General features: G+C 37.0%; 1 protein-coding gene across 2 annotated transcripts in view; it reads right to left on the bottom strand.

The window, feature by feature from the left end:
• Positions 1-21,747, bottom strand: part of Ptpmeg2 (Protein tyrosine phosphatase Meg2) — a 95,504-nt gene that overhangs the window by 57,119 nt on the left and 16,638 nt on the right. Inside the window, exons 1-4 of one of the 2 annotated variants that reach the window (XM_069504233.1) lie at positions 20,846-21,030; positions 18,791-19,012; positions 18,193-18,282; positions 14,508-14,648 (exon numbers count right to left, since the gene is read on the bottom strand). In XM_069504233.1, coding sequence (XP_069360334.1) covers positions 14,508-14,648; positions 18,193-18,282; positions 18,791-19,012; positions 20,846-20,926 — 534 coding nt within the window. In that variant the 5' untranslated portion in view covers positions 20,927-21,030. Of the gene's footprint in view, positions 1-14,507; positions 14,649-18,192; positions 18,283-18,790; positions 19,013-20,845; positions 21,031-21,747 lie in introns of those variants that run through there. The other variant, XM_034977502.2, reaches the window with a different exon arrangement.

Raw genomic sequence — 21,747 nt, 5'->3', positions numbered from 1 at the left:
CAACCGAGGTCCCAAGATGCTAAAATGGCGACCTTCAATACAAAAGACCTATGTTCAGCCGTCGACATCTATCAGTTGACGATGATGATGAAACAAAAGGAAAGTGATACAATCGCTTCTATTCCCATTTTCACACACAAGCTGCAATAAGCAATAGATCAAAATAACTGCACAGCTTATGTTGGAAATATCACACGCGAAATAAACCGATTGTTTTGCAATAGTAATCATGTTACTGTTGGCACATTTTACGGTTGATCAATATTTGACCGATTTAATTTTTACCTTCCATGCATTGTGCGGGTTTTGCAACCACGAGTAAATACTAGAACTACGTTGCCAATAGGCTACTTGACTCATATCTAATTTCGTCCAATAAATGATTATTTATTATAGTATTTTGCTTAAGACAACGAAATATATCAATAACAATTATTAAAAACGCAGGATGGATATATAAATCCAATTTAAAAAAATACAATTTTTATTTTTATTAGAAACGCAGAAAACACTGTCAGCCATGATGTGACGTCATTAAATATGTAAACAAAGAAATGTCATCCCTATGTCACGCGGAGACTAACGTAGTATCCATATATATAAAATTTAGAGTCCTGACTAACTTATATATCAACGCACAGCCTAAACATCTAAACAGCTGGTCCTAGATACATGAAATTTGGTGGGTGTGTTCTTTGTAGGTAAAGAGAAGGTATCCACTAGGAAAGGATTTTTTGAAATTCCACCCCTGAGTGGGTTAAATGGAGGTTTGAAATTTATGAAGTCCACGCGGGCGAAGTCACGAGCATAAGCTAGTTTTTATATATTTCTAAAAACTCATAGTAAACGTAAAAAAATATCGTTTTCTCTTTATAAATTGAAAAAGTTATTAAGTAAGACTTACAACAAAGTGATCTTTGCAAAAATAAATTTGGGTTGAAGTCGTTAGTCATATAGGATCCCTTTAAGCAAGTCTTTGCGTGTTACGTATATTTATTTCACTGGGCACTCTAATTCACAACTTTCCTGTGGTCTTTATCGATGCGTTTTTTACATTCTTGGATGATACAATAACGATAATTACTATATTTTTCATGTAAACTAGTATAGAAGTCATGTTTATTAAACTTTGGGAGGTTATGCTGTTTTTTACAAATGCATGACGTCAGAGCACAGATAATCTATCGGCCAAACATGGCGGACAGTGTTTTTACCTGTCTAAGAAAAAAATATTTTTAAATTAAAGTTTTACGGTTTTTAGGGCGCAAAAAAATATAGTGTTAATTTTTTTGATATAATAGGACAAATATTAACCATTTAAGACCAACTTAAAAAAAGTGTCAAGTAGCCTATTGCATGTCGTGGAATAGAACTGTATTGTTTAAGTAAAACTTCCTGTTTTCTTTGCGGATTTTGATTACGTCTATTTTAGCGTTCGAGGCCGCTCTAACTCGATCGATAAATAAAGTTTTGTCGATATTCCTCACCTAAAAAAATTTTTACAAAAAAAATAAAAACCGACTTCGATACACAAACACTAAAAATTGAAAAATAATTTAATTTATTACCGAATATATTATGTATACAAGAGTTAATATAGTTCCATAATAATACTTTTTGGTGCCGGTGCCAATTAGCTTTAGCTGCGCGAATCGTCTAGACTTCATATTTTTATGAGACTCCACAATGGCACCTTATTGGCACCGACCCCAAAAAATATTATTATGGAACTATATTAACTCTTGTATACATAATATATTCGGTAATAAATTAAATTATTTTTCAATTTTTAGTGTTCGTGAATCGAAGTCGGTTTTTATTTTTTTTGTAAAAATTTTTTATTTCACAATTTTTAGTGGCCCCATGGAATTATGCTACGACTGGTTAAAAATCTACTGTTTACTAAGCTATTACACTGATCGCGAGCAATTTACTCTAATCCGTTGAGGAGTTCCAGTATCTATCTTCGAAGATGTTCATCAGATCTTCACCAAATTTAAATGGAACCAACTTTGAAGTATACCCTTTCAAACAAAAAAAGAATTTTCAAAATCGGTCCAGGCGTCTTCAAGTAATCGGGGAACATACATAAAAAAAAAAGATTCCGACGAATTGAGAACCTCCTCCTTTTTTTGAAGTCGGTTAAAAAGCCTGCGAAGACAGCAAGAGTTCAGCCGTTTTGAGTTCTGCGTTCTGCGTTCCACGTTCTTTGTAACGTCTGGAACGTTATAGCGCCGCGCAGACAGTAGGCAGTCAGACCGCACCGGTCAAGGTGAACGCTTGCGTTCTTGCGTTCTGTTCTCAAAAACACAAAGAACGCGTTTCAAATTGTGTTTCTCCAGTTGAGTTGGTATCTTGTTTTTTTTTCACTTTTTTATATAATTATGTAATTCATTGAAGCTATTTATTGACATGCGAAAGTAGATAAAAAATCGTTCTTCATCTTCAAGCGTTCAGGAAAAAATACTGAATTTTCCTTTTTTTTCTCGCTCAGTATTAATTGGATACACCCAGTATTTTCTTTTTTTATTAGACTCTTGTAGACTCCACAAAAGTTACGCCTCGCCTTCGGAAGATGAACTATCGAGAAACATGTTTCACATACAACTTCTGTAGCGAAAATGGAACGCAAATTTGTTGATCTCCTTTTGTATGCGTTAAGAACTCCTAGAAGTCTGACCGAACGAACGTGAGTGGACCGCTGAACGGTTTCCTGTCTGCGCGGGCTCTAAGCGTATTTTTCTCAGCGACTTATTCAAGTACCAAACGATAACATAATGCGTATTTGAGAAAGGACTCCCCATATTTGCTCTATGTGTCTCAAATTTTCGCATTATACTAAAAATCCAAAACAACTGTTTCTAAACATAAATATTGTAATAACTACAATAATTCAATGTAGCTAAAGTTCTTTCGTGTAGGTCTACTTAACACTTACAGTCGTTTAACATATATGTCAAGACTCTACCTACTGCCGTTTAGAAAATCAGATATTCTTCAGAGAAGAATCCGCAAAAGACAGCAGATTACCTATTCGTTTCATGACATAATAGAGAATCAAATATTGAGTCCATAGATTATAATACCTACAGGCTAGATTAAAGACACCTATGCGATTAGAGAGCTAATAAAAACTCGGCGAATGTGATTATAACTTAATAGATCGCCTCAGCGAAACTTGGTGGCACGGATACCCCATCTAACGAAGTAATTATAGTACAGCCCGGCCAAGCAGATAATACTCTAGTGAAAAATTGCCAATCTAGCGCCCTTGGATTAAATTCTCCACTCTCAGGCTTGTTTCATCAGTTCAGTGATTAGCCCATGCTTGTAAATTGCCAAAGAATTTTTGGCAATTTGCAAAATGAAACGACCAATTAACCTAAAGATACGTAGGCAAGTAGATTTTTTTTAATGTAGAAATTAGGTATGTAGGTGTATAATAAGTAGAAAACGTTATCGCAAGACTTATCATTGTATTGTAGTAATCAGTGAAATAAAATTATTATTTTAGTTTGTATATGGTATGTAGTAATAATAGATAAAATATGTATGTCCGCGTGGGTTTAGGTTTTTTTATAAATCCTGGGAATTCTTTGGATTTTCCGGGGCGAAAAATTGCCTATGTCCACCCCAGGCAAGTGATCTATTTCTGTACTAAATTTCATCTAATTCGGTTAAACGGTTGAGCCGTGAAAAGCTAGCAGACACACTTTCGCATTCATAATATTAGTATAGAAAGTATGGAAGTATGGATTACTGCAAACAAGCTCTATGATTTCCAAAGCCACTATCAGTTTGAAGCCTGTAAGCTTTTGACTCAATGCTCTCTACGTATACGTACGAAAAAGCGTTCTAGAAACGCACATTATAGTGGTAGCTAGTATAGACGGTACGCAAACGTAACAACAGCTCAACGCAACATGATACCTAGAGCAAGAAAGTCTATTCATGCCCACTGAAGGGCAAAGGCTAGCATCCTACAAGAGGAATGAGAGCGTGAAGTTACACACGTCACGTCTTCACGTACCTACCTACTTGACAACCTATATTTGTTCAAGAAATGTTAATCTAATTCGAAGTCTGCCGCTTTGTCGTAAAAAATAAAAGGTTCTCTCGATAGGAAAAGATTTCGAAGTTACTGGTACACACACACACACAGACTTAAAATAAACACATAGGTAAGTTTGGATACATAAGTTAGTGTCATTTGGAATCTTGGAAAATAATCTCCATTCTAGTATTTCATTATTCGGAATAATAATTAGATAAATTGTAATATTTTCTTTACAAAAATCGAATCTTTATAATATTTTCTGACGTAACTTTGGTTAAAATCCGCATGCCCTCAAAATTAAGAGAAATAATATTTCGTAATTACTAAGAGTAATTAGTCATGCAAGAGTAAATAGCAAATTCAAAATGTATTGCATAAGAAGTAGAAAGAATTCAGACATTGAAATTATTAATATTCGTCAGTATCAGTACACATATTCTTACCGGTTATACAGATTTTTACCGGTAGATAATTCACAATCATAGTCGAAGTACACTGTCAGGAATTTCATAATGCGGATAAGAAACTTGGGTCCTTGGAATTCTTCGACGACAACGTTTAGCAAAAATTATATTAGGTACAACTTCAAGAGGGTCTTGGTACTGGCAGTACTGCCTCCACAGTGCGTCTACAATGCTCATCATCATCATCACCATCATGATCAACCCATCGCCAGTTCTCTACAGAGCACGGGTCTCCTCTCAGAGTGAGAAGGGTTTTGGCCATAGTCTACCACGCTGGCCATGTGTGGATTGGTAGACTTCACACACCTTTGAGAACATTATGGAGAATTCTCAGACATGCAGGTTTCCTCACGATGTTTTTCCTTCACCGTTAAAGCAAATGATATTTAACGCACATAACTCCGAAAAGTTAGAGATGCGTGCCCGGGATCGAACCCCCACCTCCGATTAGAAGGCGGACGTCCTAAGCACTAGGCTATCACAGCTACTACGCTCAGTAGGCTCAAAAGGAATACCATTATTTGCATCCTTTTAATAAATATTCGAAAGCGTAGAAGCTGAAACTCAATTAGCTTATAACTGTAGCAGGGAAAATAAACAAAGCTTTCGCTCTTCCTTCTGCCAGGCTTTTAGTTTAACAACAACAATTACTTAGTGCAAGAATGCAAAGATTTTGTAATTTTTATTAAATTACAAAAGACTAATTATTTTACGAGCTATTCTTTAATCTAATCACTGTTAACAAACAGTAGTTAAATCATTACCCATATTATAATTGCGAAAGTGTGTTTGTTTGTTCTTCCATCACGTCGCAACGGGGCAACGGATCCACGTGATTTTTTGCATGGGTATAGTTACCTGGAAAATGACATAGGCTACTTTTTATCCCGGAAAATTAGACTTCCCACGGGAATTTTGAAAACCTAAATCCACGCGAACTAAGTCGTGTGTGTCAGCTAGTGTGGAAATATAATTGAGATTTAATCAACATTGCAAAATAATTCAAAAGGAAAACACTAGTCCCTAGAATATATTGTTGCAAACATACACATAAACATTAACATAGCTCATAGTCATAAATAAGTAAGATAAGATTAGATAGAATTCTATTGTTTTCCAAGCATTCGTGTTATTTTGATAGGCTTACTACGCCCTACAGTAATTGTTTTGTTTAGCAAGAAAAACAGTAATGGTACAAATCGCTGATGAGTAAAAACTTTTTGAAAATTACATTGAAAATACCTAAGCTTTTAATAGCGTAGTCATTCTACCAACGATTAATAGAGAATGTTTAAGTTTTTATGGAACAAGAATGCTTATAGCGTGAGGTGTTATACAATTAGCAAAGACGAGGGGTCGACGCCATGACGTAGTCCTTCCGCTCCGGACATGGCCCACGACACACCTACAACGCCTCAAAGCTGGTTGAAACGCTGCTAGTAAGAACATTTTTATTAAGTACTTAGAGTTAAGTTTGCTGTTATTTAGTGAATAGTGGCGCCGATTCTCTTGTCTTCCTTTACACTTAATTAAGAGTATCTGCATCTTTTTCTTTTTAATATTGCTAAAAAAGGACGGAACATGAATTTTACATTTAAAGACTCTTAAATCCTGTTTTGTTGCACTCTGAGTGAACTCACAAGGACTGCGATGTGGTCTATATGTTATGATAGTAATAAATAATTATATTAGGGTCGTAAGTAATTCTTTTGAATGTTAGTTTAGGTTTATATGTATTTATTTTAAATGTTAGGTCAGTCTTCAGGCTGTGGTAGTAATTAATAACAAGTAGATAAGGTATTTTTTAATGTTACATTAGATATGTTACACACAGCTGTCATGTTCAGAAATAATCATCATGATAAACCCATCGCCGGCCTACTATTGAGAACGAGTTTTCTCTCAGAATCCTCTCGACTCCTTCTCGGCTTTGGACCACAGACTTTGGAACTCGGCTTTAGATTGGCAGACTTCACATTCATATTATGGGAAACTATCAGGTATGCAGGTTTCCTCACGATGTTTTCCTTCACCGTTTAAGCAAGTGATATTAAATTCCTTAAAACGCACATAACCCCAAAAACTTATAGGTGCCCGAGATCGAACGCGCGATCTCCCGAATAGGATGCCAAAGTTTTAACCACTAGGCTATCACTGCTTTTTTCTAATAATAGTACTGTAGCAATTAGGGTAGCGATGTAGGGCATGCATGTAGGCAAACGCAGGCGGTCTGATGAAAGTTGGTTGTGACACCAAACGTGTATTATACCTATTTGTACTGTTTGTTCAGTGGACATCAAGTCACTGTGATTGCCATTACTGCTGATTAAGCAAAGGCTTAGTTTTGTTGACGAAAACACACTAATTACAGATTCTCTGTATCTCTAAATCGCAGATTCTATTAGAGTTTCAAAACAAACACATCAAAGCATTCCCGTCCAATTCCAAGTTAAAAGGAAACTAAATAACTTAAATAAATAAACTAAAAGGATAATCTATATAATAATACGAAGTGTACGAAATTCTAGATCATCATCATGATCAACCCATTGCCTGCTCACTACAGAGCACGGGTCTCCTTTCAGAGTGAGATGGGTTTATCTACCACGCTGGCCAAGTGCGGATTGGCAAATTCACACACCTTTGAGAAGATTTTGGAGAAATCAGGCTGCAGATTTCCTCACGATGTTTTTAAAGCAAGTGATATTTAATTACTTAAAACGCACATAGCTCCGAAAAGTTAGAGGTTCATAAACGAGATCAAACCCCCGACCTCCGATTAGGAGGCGGACGACCTAACTACTAGACTATCACAGCTACAATGCTTACAGCATATAAATTCTAGATGTTAATCTTTAATGTGTGCAAAATTTCTTATCTACCGTAAATATCAAATAGCACAGCAAATAATAAAGTTGGAACATCTAAGGTTTAAATTTTAAAATCTACGTAACATGCTACACGGTTTGAACTCGTCAACCCCAACGACAGCTGACAATACCACGTAATAAGGCATAACAGATGTTACTTTTTAGAAAACCATGACATGCGAGAACTCGACTCCACGTTAGGGCGAAATATCCGTACCGTAGACCGTATAATACCGACCGAAGAAAATAATAATGTTAATGTGTGTTCAGTATAATTTGTGCATATCATTTCTGCAGGTGAAAAAGTGGGTAGGTAAATTTATTCAATGAAAAACTGACATAAATCGTATAAGAATGCATCAACCATTTGATACACCTACCTTCACCTATACCTTGGCCTTAGGGTATCTGTTCACTGAAGTGGAGAAATGTGTTCAGTCGACCAATCAATGTTCGAGATGTGGTCGTGATAAAAAATTGCGTCATCTATCAATAAATCTGATTGGTCTCTTCAGCGGAGACACCCCTTAGTCCACTGATTTTGGGATTATCTTTAGAGTTAGCATTAGTTTGGCTGTAATCGTTGTGTTTAGCTCAATCAGTGCTCTTTTTGTGTGCCTATATGTTACGGCTAAAAGCTGAAGTGCGGTTTCACCTAGTTTTAGCCGGATACAACTATGTGCGACCGGTAAATCGTTAGTTAAACTTAGGCGCATTTCGGCTTTCAGCCGAACATCTTTGTTGAAGTAAAGATAAGGAAAATGTTGATGATTCAAGATACGATTCTTGTGTTTCGTGTTCACATAAAGTTCTTCAAGTCGTTTAAAAATGCTTTTTAACAAAAAATCAATAGCATGCAATACGGTCCATTTTACCATGAACGATTTCGGCTTAAAGAGGAACAGTTATTTATGTTCCGGATTTGAAGGAATTATGCGGGTTTTCATCCTAATTTTAGCGGTTGAAAGGACAAGGTGACATATTCGAGGGTGTATAAGTTTCGCTTTGCACGGGGGAGCTCCCGCACAAGCTCATGTGACGTTGTAATTATGTTCTCCTAAAATGCCAAACTGTTACAAGGCAGGTCATTACGCACGCGTTTGGATAAGCTTAAGCCGGAACGGGAGGATATAGTTCGATCTGCCCAGGCACGTCAAGAGTTTGCGGCGGGAGGAGTTGAGAGATCGTTCGAGGTCGGAAGTAGGGTGTGGTACCGAAACTACGGAACAGGCAATAAATGGTTAAACGGGGATGTCATAGGAAGAAGCGGGAGTACAAATTATAAGCTGCGTACTGGAGATGGAACTGAGATATTTAGACATGTCGATCAGATAAAAAAATGTTCGGAAATTAATTCAAATATCGGTAATTCAATTAACATTGAAACTGGTGATAGACCATCAGCAGCGGGACGGTCCAGGGGCGCGATGGTGGCAGTGGCGTTGAGCTCGGTACCCGAGGAAGGGCCGCAGGAGAGCGGCGGGGAGACGAGCTCCTGGTCGCCCGGTCGCGCGGCGCCTGAGCCCAGCACTAGCCAGCAGCCCGAGTTAGCAGTGGTGGACAGGGCGCCTCGCGAGTCTGTTCGTAAACGAGGGCCGCCAAGACGTTTTGGCATCGATGATTTATATAGTTAAGATAGTAAGGGAAGTTATTGTTTAAGAAGGGAGGTGTGACATATGTAAACCTCTTTTCTTAGTTTATAAAAAGAGAACGATGTCATTGTCATTAATTAACAAATAAATGATTCCTACATATTTTATAAGAATATTTAATAGCAACCTATGAATATTCTATTACTTTAATTTTGACGACTGTGATTAATGTTCAAGTTATAGCTTTCCTAAAATAATACAGCAAATTTGCTCTACGAATGAAACTTGGATTATTCTTCTTTCTAGTACAACATTGGCCGTAACTTAGGATCAAAGTTTTAAAAGGATCTAGAACCTAGTTTTAGAAGAAAATACAGGGGAGATACAGTGTACATGTTTTCAAAATTGTTAATGAAAATAAGCATGTTTTTAATTATTCTTTTAAATGTTTTACATTACTACGGCCTCATGCTGGTTCCTTTTAAGCGAAAATAAAACAGTACAACAATACGCGTATTTGCGGACAATGGCAGAGCATTTAGCAATTAATCCACGAATGACGGAAAATTCTCACGATTTTGTGTGGATATTTTTTTTATTTTGCTTTGTTCTGAGGGCATATACTATTGTATACACGAATGTATGTACATTTAAAAATTAAGTACCAAAGTATAAGCGAATTTTTTAGAGATGATTTGAAATGATTTTTTTTGTAATTAAAACTTTTATTGACATATTGATTGATGAGTTTTTGATATAAGGAAAACTATAATTCAATGAGCATTTCACGATACTGGACATCACAATAAGTATCAAATTCAACGTTTTTCATCAACCATTATCTTTAAGTGGTTATTATTCTAAGCTTTTTTTTACAATGTTTAATTTAAGGTTTTTTCTTTCGCAACATTTCACTCCGTAAGGCATCTACACTTATTAAATCAAGTATAATACAGTCATACGGAAAGACAGATACTGAAACGACTCCATGAGTAATATTAAAGGAAAATATTAGTGCAACACAATATTGGTAAATTGATTAGGGTAGCGAGTTCCCCTAGCCCTGCGGCTTCGGTCGCGACTTCTTATTACCCACCGAGAAAGCTGCACTGTCGAGCAACTGTCTGTTTCCACATAAGTTAGTTAAGAAGATTATATTTGAAAATAAACATTCGAAATATGAAACCACAGGTTACCTTAGCAATGGGGGTTGTGAACAGTGCAATCGGTTCAGCTGTTTGCCCTATCGATCCGACGTCACTTCATTGTAAAGTGCGTTATAATCGGGCGACTGGCATCAACAATAGCTGCTTCCAGTCCTGGCACTTTGATATTGGACACTGCACTACACTCGGCGACAACAACAACCAAAAATAACACTGCTTCAATCGCCACCTGTTAGACCTCCGCTGAATGAATGAAGGTAATTTTTATCGTTATCAGTTTACGTTTCAGCGATAAGATACGTGGATATCGGATTAACTTATCCGCACTGGACGTGAATCGGCATAAATTTATGGAGCGCACCTACGTAGACGAGACACGTGCGTTCGATACGCGGGCGCGAGCTCGACTGACGTAGGCAAAAGGCGATCCCTCGTCGCGGGCGCCCGCCTCAGCTACGGGGTACCTACGGGCCTGAAACCGCCCAATCACCCACTGTGCTACGGAAAATAGAAGCTACGAGCTTTCCCTGAAATACGTAGTTCTTCGAATCGGAAAAGAAACGAGTTTAAAGGCAAATTAATAAGTCAAAAAACGCCGTCTCGTATTGTGAAAGGAAAACCAAGAATGCGGCCCCTTTTAGGGCGTAAATAATGCCGAGGTGACCTAAATAAAAGTGTAGTACATCTAAATTACTAGCGCAAAGTAATCGGAATAGGTCAGAGACTTTTTTTAACATTAAAAGAACTAGGAGTATATAAAACTTAGGTATAAGAAGGTACATAAATGAACTCAATTATGAAGTTGTCAATACAAAAATATATTTAGGAGCTGTTTCACAATCGTCAAATAAACTTTATACCGCTCGGATGTTATCGAGTTTGAATACATATCACAATAAAATAGCAAGTGAACGTAGTCAGTTAATACAGAATTTGAATGTTGCTCCATTTCATATTTATGAGGGAACGTTTTCGTCAATTTCGATTGGGGAAATATTACAACGAGAATTGGAATCAGATACGAAAAGTACATCCACACTTATAATAAACTTCTTCTACTTTAATGTATAAAAGGAAAAGCTGACTGATTGACTGACTGACTGCCTGACCGCCTGAGTGATCTATCAACGCACAGCTCAAACTACTGGACAGATTGGGATGAAATTTGGCATGCAGATAGCTATTATGACGTAGACATCCGCTAAGAAAGGATTTTTGAAAATTTTGTAACTTTGCGACATTGTCCCATAAAAAATTTGGATTCAAACTCTTCAATCCTGATGCTGACCACAAAAATTGATGGGATTTAGAAACTGACGGCCATAAATTGATATTGGAGGTACCTACTACCACAGAATAATATAATAGTACTACTATACTACCTACCAAGTAAAGACTTTTTGAACTCGAGGATCCAACTCTTCAGCCCTGATGCTGTAAGGAATTGCATTCTAAAACGTAATAAATAAATACCTAAGTATTCATAACTTCAATCATAAGTTATGACTGACAATACAGGGAGATATTCGAAGACCAAAGTTATTTGACGACCGAAGTTATGTACATAGATAAGGACAAAATAATAATCGTAAAAATTGTTAAGCTGTTGTGGATGACATTATAGAAGTAGAGATGTTACGGAGGTCCGATTCCAATTCCGAAAGTTCAGAACTTCCGATTGATTTTGCACCTTCGATACCGATAAATTTTAATCGGAAGTTATTTCAGAGGTGGAATATGATAATGCTGCTTAACTGCTCAACTACTCTAATACTGTTAAAGATTTTAAATAAGATTTTCGATTCCATTGTTTTTATTTTCAATATCCAGGTATACATACACCTACATGTATTATTTTTTGAACTGATAATAATAATATAACTGACTAGCGACCCTCCCCGGCTTCTCACGAGAAGCTTATTATAATTTTCATTGCGATCTCTAATTTTTTGAAAATAAAAATTATGTGCTAGCTAAATTATTCCTATTTCACTCAGGAATAATGTAGCTTGCTACTGGTGAAAGTATTGTCAAAATCGAATCAGTAGTTTCAGAGATTACTTCCTACAAACAAACTAACAAACTTTACCTCTTTTTAATATTGGTAGATGAATAATGCGAGTAATTTTATTTTCTTATCCTGTCCTTACCACATATTCTCTCTTCTTCGCCTCCGATTCCGATTGCAATTCCGACAAACCAAATTAAAAACTCCGCTTCCGAATTCGGTTTCATTATAACCACTTCCGTAACATCCCTAATAGAAGTTATTTCGAGTGGTTAAGATCATCCGCCGCCGCAAACTTGTCAATACAAAGGCCGGTAACGACTAACGAGGGATAACTTCGGCGCGCTGAATAATATATTAGACGATACGATGATTTGGGTTAGCTACTTAGTGGTATGGATATCGTAGAAATCAATATCGTCGCTCTATGTATATGTGACACCTCGTAACTACAATAATTGGTAAAGGATAACCGTAAAAAATGGTACTGAACAATACGTTTGTTTAACTTTAAATTAAATACATACGGGGTTTTGTTAAAAAGGTATTTATAAACTGTGCAAAACTTTATCGTTCTTTAATTTAAAGACTATTTAGTTAACTAAGCTGTTGGTTTTATAAAATAAAATAAAAAGCTTTTTTTTTTTTTAAGCGGGAAATCTCATATTATATTTTTTATATTTTTTTTAAAAAAATTGCAAATGTTATGTGTATAAAGGGTAACACCAAATACGTGATTGACTAAAGTGAATGCGGAATGCAGTTTGAACTCTTGACTGTTGGCAGCGGAATCGGTACCTAATGTGCTAATACACTAGTATCATAAACTACAATAAGCTTCCGTACCTCAAATGGAAAAAGAAACCCTTATAAGATCACTTCGTTTTCTGTCTGTCTGCCCGTCGTGTCTGTCAGGAAAACCTATAAGGGTATTTACCGTTGACCCAGAATCATGAAATTTGGTACGTAGGTAGGTCTTATAGCACAAGTAAAGGAATAAATCCGAAAACCGTTAATTTGTGGTTACAACACAAAAAAAATGTGTTCATGAACAAATAATTAGTATTTTCAATTTTCAAAGTAAGATAACTGCACCAAGTAGGGCAGCATATGAAAGGGCTTTACCTGTGCATGCTAAAACAGATTTTTATTTATTTTTATGTGTAATAATTTTTGATTTATCGTGCAAAATATCAAAAAAATACGACTGTAGGTGTGTAGGTGACCTGTACCCTCGGTGCGCGAGTCTGAATCGCACTTGGCCGGTTTTTTGTTCTCATTGCATTAATGTTAAAAAAGCCTCAATAGCTCAATGGGTAAAGGAGTGGACTGAAAACCGAAAGGTCGACGGTTCAAACCCCGCCCGTTGCACTATTGTCGTACCTACTCCTAGCACAAGCTTAACGCTTAGTTGGTGAGGAAAGGGGAATATTAGTCATGGCTATAGGGGAATATTCTGTAAAAAAAAATGTACCGACTAACCAGCAATTAGCAGGTGCAAATTATATGAAACTGTGGCAAAGTTGAAACGCACTGTGATTCAGTAGTGTGTGACATTTTAATGGAGTTAGCTACGCGCAAACTAATTGGCGGGTCCATAACATGTCCATAACTCAGTTTAACTTGGCATGCAATAATTGCTAACGCAATAAATTCTAACATTTAATATCTAACTGCAGACCGCAGGTCAACAAAACCACACCATTACGATTTTGCCGATGTAACGCTTCAAATAAATTGATGCTCGTTAAAATCAGGTCATGCAAAAACTCATTAGTTTTTTAGGGTTCCGTATCTTCAGATTAAAAAAGGAATCCTTAAAGGATCATTAAATGAAGAAACGAAGGAGAAATTTCCTCCTTCGTTATCTGTCTGTCTGTCGTGTCTGTTAAGACCGGTCTAGGGAATCAAAACCTATAGGGTATTTCCCGTTGACCTAGAATCATGAAATTTGGCAGGTAAGATTGTATTTAAGCACAAGGGAAAAATCTGAAAACCATGAATTTGTGGTTACATCTCAAAAAAGTGTTATTTCTTGTACGATGGTACGGAACCCGAGTCCGACTCGCACTTGACCGGATTTCTTAATATAGCTCATACTATCCTATTCATTCTATCTTCAACGAAAAATGCGAAGCAACTCTCTACCTATTCTCTACGTTTCACAAGAGATACAGCCCGCTGAAAGACAGAGAGACGGACGGACGGATGGACAGTGGATGCTTAGTAATAGGCTCCCGTTGGCAACCTTTGGGCACGGAACCCTAAAAACGTACAAATACAACCTCTAACGCTATTCGCATATGCTGTTTCCGTTCAGTCTTAGGTAAAAAGTCGCCATGGCACTGACCTTAAGCATGGTGAGGATCTTCTGGGACAGCTCGTAGTCAAAGTTGGTGTACTTGGAGTCCGTCATGTCGTAGATGAACACCAGCCCCGCGCGCTGCGTCTCGATCGACTGCAGCGCCACGTCCAACTGGTACACCAGGCCCTGGACAAACCATTTTTATTTACTAGCCGACAAAGATCTAGACATATAAAAAGACTTGTCCTGACTGACTTTTTTATATTCCGATACAAGTTAGCCGTTGACTGCGGCGATCTCATTGCATGGTAGCAGTCTAACATAGAAGCGGGCTAACTTGGAAGGGCGGGCTTTTGACAGTAGGTTTTCTTTTTGAGTTGCTACTACTTTTATGAGGGCTACTTATGAGTAAGAAAATACTTTTGAAAATTTCACTTCTAAATGAAAATGGGGACGAAAATTTGTATAAAAGCGAGAAAGTCCGTCATTTTTCAAATCATATCTATTAAAATAAGTGCCTACATATTTATTTGTTTTAAAATAAAAATACGTATTTTAAGGCCTTCCGAGACGTCACGCACCTAGTTTTGTTTTGCTTGATCAAGCTACTTGACGGTCGCATCAACCGCAGTCCGCAAGCAAGCAGCTTGATCAAGCAAACAGCACTTTTCTTATATCTCGAACACTGTCCGAACGTCGCGTCAAGCAAAAATATAAAATCGCATCAATCACCGTCAAGCACGTACAGTACGCGGCAGAAAATAACGTACATCGACCTTTAGAAAGAGATAGCGGTTTTGTAGATAGTTGTCTCTGTCGTTTAGACCAACAAAACGTCACATAGGTATGAGTGACAGAGACAAAGCTCTACACAGCCGAAATCTCATTCTAAAGGTCGATGTACATTATTTTCTGCCGCTTGGTACTGTAAAATGCTTGACTCATGCATCAAGCAAACATTGGAAACGGTCAAAATGCTTGACTCAAGCCTACGTGCTTGACATCAAGTCGCTTGACCGTCTGGCTACCCATAAGGATTGTTAGGAATTTCACACCCAAGGGAGTTAATTGGAGATGAAAGTTTATATGATTATCCAACAATGGCTATTTCTAGACATAGTACGTAACTGGTCATTCAAGTGAAATAATTTTGTGTCTCTTTCTCTGTAAAATAACTATATCATAAGAGATTTTTGGAGTGAAAGTGCATCTTTGAATCATAACAGATAATACTACTTAATTAATAAAAAAAGCAAACAGCATGATTTTCTCTCAATCGCTTCTTTTGTAGAATTTAATTAACCTAATTAAGTGTGCACCCACACCATACTACAACGAAAATAGTAAATATAGCTAGTTAATTTTACCCGATACACCTACGTGTCGACCTGTATACAACTTCGAATAACACGTTTCCCGAAATAACCTTACTTTTACATAACAGTTTTCATAATCCGGCCCCCGGTTAATGTACGTGGGAGTAAGTTGCCACAATACAACACGTGATATAAAGAAAATTGCTGTCTAAAAATGTATAAAAGATTCATAAAGTCACATAAAGGTTTCTGTATAGTACGTGACAAGTTGAAATGGCAATCGGGGAGGGAACGCCCCGCGCTCGAAGTGCGCGCGCGTCAACTCGGTGCGGACGAGCGCGGGTGACGTGCGGGTGTGCGGGGCGTCCCCCCGCCTCATACCCCGATTGCCATCTCAACCTGTCATGGACGACACGTTGTCTCGTATTTCATTATAGCATGATGTTTTAAATTACATTATTATTTAATAAGCCTATTATTATTTACTATAGTCTATACTAGCTGATCCCCGCGGCCTCGCCCGCGTAGATTTAGGTTTTTAAAGATCCCGTATAGCCTATGTCACTCAGGAATAATGTAGCTTTCTACTGGTGAAAGAATTTTTAAAATCGGTTCAGTAGTTCTAAAGATTACCCCCTACAAACAAACTTAACGACATTACCTCTTTATATAATACAACGGGCCGTGCAGCAGAAATCGTAATATTTTAATTTCGCCATAACTTCAAAACCAAACGTCCAATTTTAATCATTCAAAGACCAAATATTAACTCCATAAACTGTTCTTAGTGATGAAATCATTTATTTTGATAAGGATTAATAGCATGAGTAAAATAAACGCGTTTAAATGTAGTCCAAAAAAAATTCAAGATTTTTAAATAAAAAAATGGTTGCTGTGCCTCACTCGACATAGATGGGTATAGTGTGTCGCGGACTTTTTTGTAGATATTTATAAGATCTACAATTAATTAGAACATTTTATGGTTCTATCTTTTATAGTTTAGGCAGCGTACGCAAAATAAGTAACTTTTCTGGTTGATTTTTTACACCTTGTGTCCGAAAAACCCAAATATCTTACGGAACCCTATTTTTTTCCAAAATAAAATATAGCCTATGTTACTCGTGGATAATGTAGCTTTCGAATGGTGAAAGAATTTTTAAAATCGGTCCAGTAGTTTTTGAGCCTATTCAGTACAAACAAACAAACAAAGTTTTCCTCTTTATAATATTAGTGTAGACAGGCTATTTTTTGCATGGAGTGAATGGTGTATTATTTCCAGAACCAAATACATTATACTAGCTTTTGCCCGCGACTTCCGTCCGCGTGACCTACATAGCCTAGATAGATACATTATTATCTATTTATCAGAAAAAGAATTTTCAGAATCGGGTCATTCGTTCTGGAGATAATCCTCTGTCTATGGTTGATTCTACTGTCTACAATCTGTAAACTAAAATTACGGGTCCCAAATCTATTGCTATCCCTTTCATAATGCTTCCCGCGGAAAAGGATAGCATTAGATTTACACCTCTCAATTTAATTTAGTTTAGAGATTGTGTACAACAGAATTAGCCACAATGTTAATTTCTGTAAATTTTAGGGCGAGATCTATATAGAGCGTGCTTTGACTTTGCTCAGACATAAGTTTCAGTTAAAACAAGACAGACTTAAATTAGCGATATGACGTTATCTCGTTTAAACAGTATCTTAAGTCTGAGCAAAGTCAAAATTCGCTCTATAGATCTCAGCTTAAAGTTAAAACTAAACTAATATTTATTTATACTTTGTAGCACACAACACTAAGCAAACATATTTAAAAAATACACATATTATTTGCTTCAGTAGTTTACACAAGTTACTTTACAGAAATAACTTCTGCAAGCTTTATAGCTAGTAGAAACTTGGCGTTAGAATATCGAACGTTAAAATAGTTACTTGGGTAAACATAGTTTAGTGCGTACATTTTAAGTAATTTTTAAGACATGTCAAAAATACGATTTTAGTCCTTAATCGAGGAGAAGTTACCTACTTATCCGATCCGAATCCGTAAAAATACGGATATAAACAACTCGGACCGAACTCGGATATTACTTACGCACTATTCGGATCTCTGATCGAATTCCTAGCTATTCAGAGGACATCTTTGACATATCTACGTCGTATGTTCGATTTGAATCCGAGACACGTCCGAGATATTTTCACGGATGTTGGAGAAAACTCGGATGACGGAAGTCGGAGCTAGTGCGTAAGCTATCATACAAATAGTTATATGACTACTTCGGAACGTATTTTCACGGATTCAGATCGGATGCAGTGCGTAATCGCCCTAAAGGTAAACTGTGCTTTTGGCATGAGAGTTGACACATAGAGCGAATATGGCGAGTGAGTTCCAAAACTGTATGCATTCTAGGTACCTGTAAAGTTGTCTGGTGCGACGTTTGCGTGGGAAAGTGTTTGTTCGCAGTGAAGACCGCTATCGCAGCGCCCGTCGCGTCTCGCGTAGGCTGTAACAAAGACATGGCAGCCATATTACAATGACATCATGAATTGAAAAAAAAAATTGTCAAGTGCGTGTCAGAACACGCAAAAAGTAGGGTTCCGTAGCCATAGTAATTGCTAAAAGCTTCGGCGATCATTATTTCTTAAGCTGTAAGTTTAGTAAGTTTTTTCAAAAAACTGACTAAGAGACCCTCATAATGATTTTAAAATACCATAAATAACAAGGTAAATATCAGTCGAGGCGATTAACCAAATTATTTTTTCGACTCATACTTTTCATGTTCAGGACTGGAGGTAGCCTGAAAATCCTTTTTTTGTCAAGTTTAAATATTATGTTTCTGTGTAACGATAAGTTTCTACAACTGCTAAACAATTTAAAATTTCTTATCGTTAACTTCCCGGATTCAAGCTCGCTTCAAACGATTCGAACTTGATGAGGTCCTCAATGCTTCTGGTGGCCTCGCGTTGTCGAAATAGCGTGTGCGAAATCAGAAGCTGCTTGATAATGCTTACCAATAGCGTAAACTTCCCGGTTTCGAGCTCGCTTTTCAGGGGATCTTCAAAGGGCTCGAACTTGATGAGGCCCTCCCTGCGTCTGGTGGCCTCGTGTTGCCGCCATAGCGTATGCGCGCGCGCGACATCGAACTTGCGCGCCAACAGAAACTTGATCGCGATGGCACGCGACACGCACGCCGCGCCAGTTTCACTTAACGCGTCTAGAAACTCCTTCGTCGCCTAGAATAAAGATAAAAAACCAAATTTTAGCTCAGAAAGAAAAATAATAGGCCTAGTGCTCGACATCTCTATCTACTAAGAGAGAGCTTAAGCTCATTACGGTAATCCAGAGGCTGTGGAGGTCTAAATATATCCCAGAATTTTTCTTAAGATGTTACGTTCTCCCAACGTATTCCTATTTTCTACACCGCGAAAATAAAAAAATGTTTATAGTATCAAAATCATACATACATTCTCATTGAGCTATTGGCTGAGTAAAAGATTGGTCGCTGTAGGAGTAACCTGTGTTACAGTCAACCAGACTCCCAAAAAAGTATTTCAAAATTCTTGGAAAAGCTATTGGTTTTTTCGGGTGATAATGCTTTTATGAAGTTGTATAGCGGCTTTGTGATAGTTCTAATAAGTTTAAGTGATCTTGTAACGTGGTAATAGTAAAAAGAATACCCGGCTGAGTTTGTTGTGGGCTCTTCTCCGACCTGGGCGCGTTTGAAACCCTCGTAGCTTTAGCTTTTAAGTTCGCGTAAAAATCTTCACCACTATATCATCTTGCAAATCCAACTTTCAAAAAGTGTAATTTATTACTTATTTTGAATAAACCGTTTTATTTGATTTGATTTGCTCCTCAGAGTACTCATATATTAAAAGAAATATTAATTCAAGCTAAAAGATTTATCTGGCAGCCAACTCAAATTACTAAATCAAGATTAAGATCCAGCGGTTTATCAAGTGATTTGACAAGATTTCACTTCACGTCGATAACAATACATCTTCATCAATCTAAATCTTTCAATACTCCTGATTTCGGTAGGCAAATTTAAAGAGATCGATTAGGCAGCTCAAATTTCTATTCCCCTAGAACAAGATTTATTGGTTTTCGAAAACGAAACTGTATATATATATTATCCCTACGTTTATAGCGTTTGTAACATAAATTTTGAGAAATATACTATTCGGTATCAATAGTAGGTAAATTAATCCATACTCCATACTAATATTATAAAATGCAGAAAGTGTGCCTGTCTGTCTGCTAGCTTTCACGGCCCATCCGTTCAGCCGACTTTAACGAAATTTGATACAGAGATAGCTTGCATCCCGGGGAAGGACAGTCTACTTTATATCCCGGAAAATCAAAGTGTTCCCACGGGATTTTTAAAACCTAAGTCCACGCGGACGAAGTCGCAGGCATCATTTTGTACTTATTATAAATGTCAAAGTGTACATATCTGTTAAGACATAGCTTGCAATTTGTCCTTGAGACAACCATAGAATACTTTATCCCAGAAAAAGAGTTCGCAGGCATAGCTAGCTAGCATAGGCTAGTTACGAATATAATATGACGAGGACCAAGAAAATTAAGATCCAGTTATTACCACGTTACGTGCTTCTAGGTAGCTTTAAGCTTTAGAAAAGTTTTCGAGATGTGCAAACTTGTACTAGAGGAACTGTTTCCTTTCGTATAGGAATAGAATTCACACGATGGCCGCATTGCTTGACATCCTCCAATAAGAAATTGCCGTTATAATTTTCTCTATAAATACGAAATTAGTCAATACCGGTTCCGACATTATCGTGTAGAGCACTTATTAGACATTAGCTAATAACCATCTAATAACTTATTAAATATGGCTCTACCAACATCAAATCACATGTCTATAGTCTATTGGTAGGAAATCTCACGGCTTCTTCCAATTAATTATCTATGCGAAATTTAAGCTGAGCCTCCCTAAGTCTACTACAACTACTAGAGAGAGAGCCAGCGAGTGCCAGACCTTCATTATTTTATAAAAGCTGAAAGTTTCAAACTTTAGAAAGACACAACCGTATAATGCCTACCTGTAAAAAGCTGAACAAACTTCGCATGAACTGTAACTCTATTTCAGAAGCTAACTTGCTATCCGTTGGCGTCGGTGTCATGTCGATGGATTTCTAAGCAGCCATTTGTTAATACACACGACACTGGTTATTTTATTACTAAGCAGCAGGCGTAGATTTCACCATTCGTCACACTTTCGTGCTATCAGAACATCGGCTAGGGCGTAGGTGAGTGTGTTAATATACATAAAAAAACTAAATACTTTTAGTTATTTAAAATAGAACGCCTTATTTTTGGCCCATTTTACAAATCCAAGGGTATTTTTACAGACGGTAAGATTATGAAAAACTATGATTTTTTTGACAACAAAATTGAACGATTCGATCGAGAAATCGCAAGAAACTAACAAAGTGAAGTCTTGTTTAAAATGGAATTCATTTTATGACATAATAATAATACAGACTTTCCTCGTATAGCCATATTTGATCCCCTTTTAGTCAACAACGATCGGCGATCAAAGAAACAAACATGCACAAGTGCAAGTTTCTATGACTAACGATCCAGATCCCAGTTCAAACGACTACGCAACTACATACGTCAAACTAAAATGGCGCAGTCTAAACTCGTAATTAGACTAAGTTCAACTAACATCAGTAAACATAATAATAATATGTTAGTTTTAACTTCCTAGAGCCAGCAATATAATGTCTACGATAAAAAAAATGCAACATTCGATTAGATAAGATAAAAGATGCAACGTAGGACAAACACCTCATATTATAAAGGCACCTACTTGATACTTCCGTTCATGATAATAATATGGGATATTACATTGACGATATTTTATACCTACTAGTCAATTATATTATTCTAGCTTATGCTCGCGACTTCGTTTACGTGGACTACACAAATTTCGAACCCC

The sequence above is a fragment of the Maniola hyperantus genome, chromosome 17 (genome assembly GCF_902806685.2).
Source record: "Maniola hyperantus chromosome 17, iAphHyp1.2, whole genome shotgun sequence".
NCBI lineage: Eukaryota > Metazoa > Arthropoda > Insecta > Lepidoptera > Nymphalidae > Maniola > Maniola hyperantus.
This window is presented reverse-complemented; position numbering and strand designations above follow the sequence as displayed.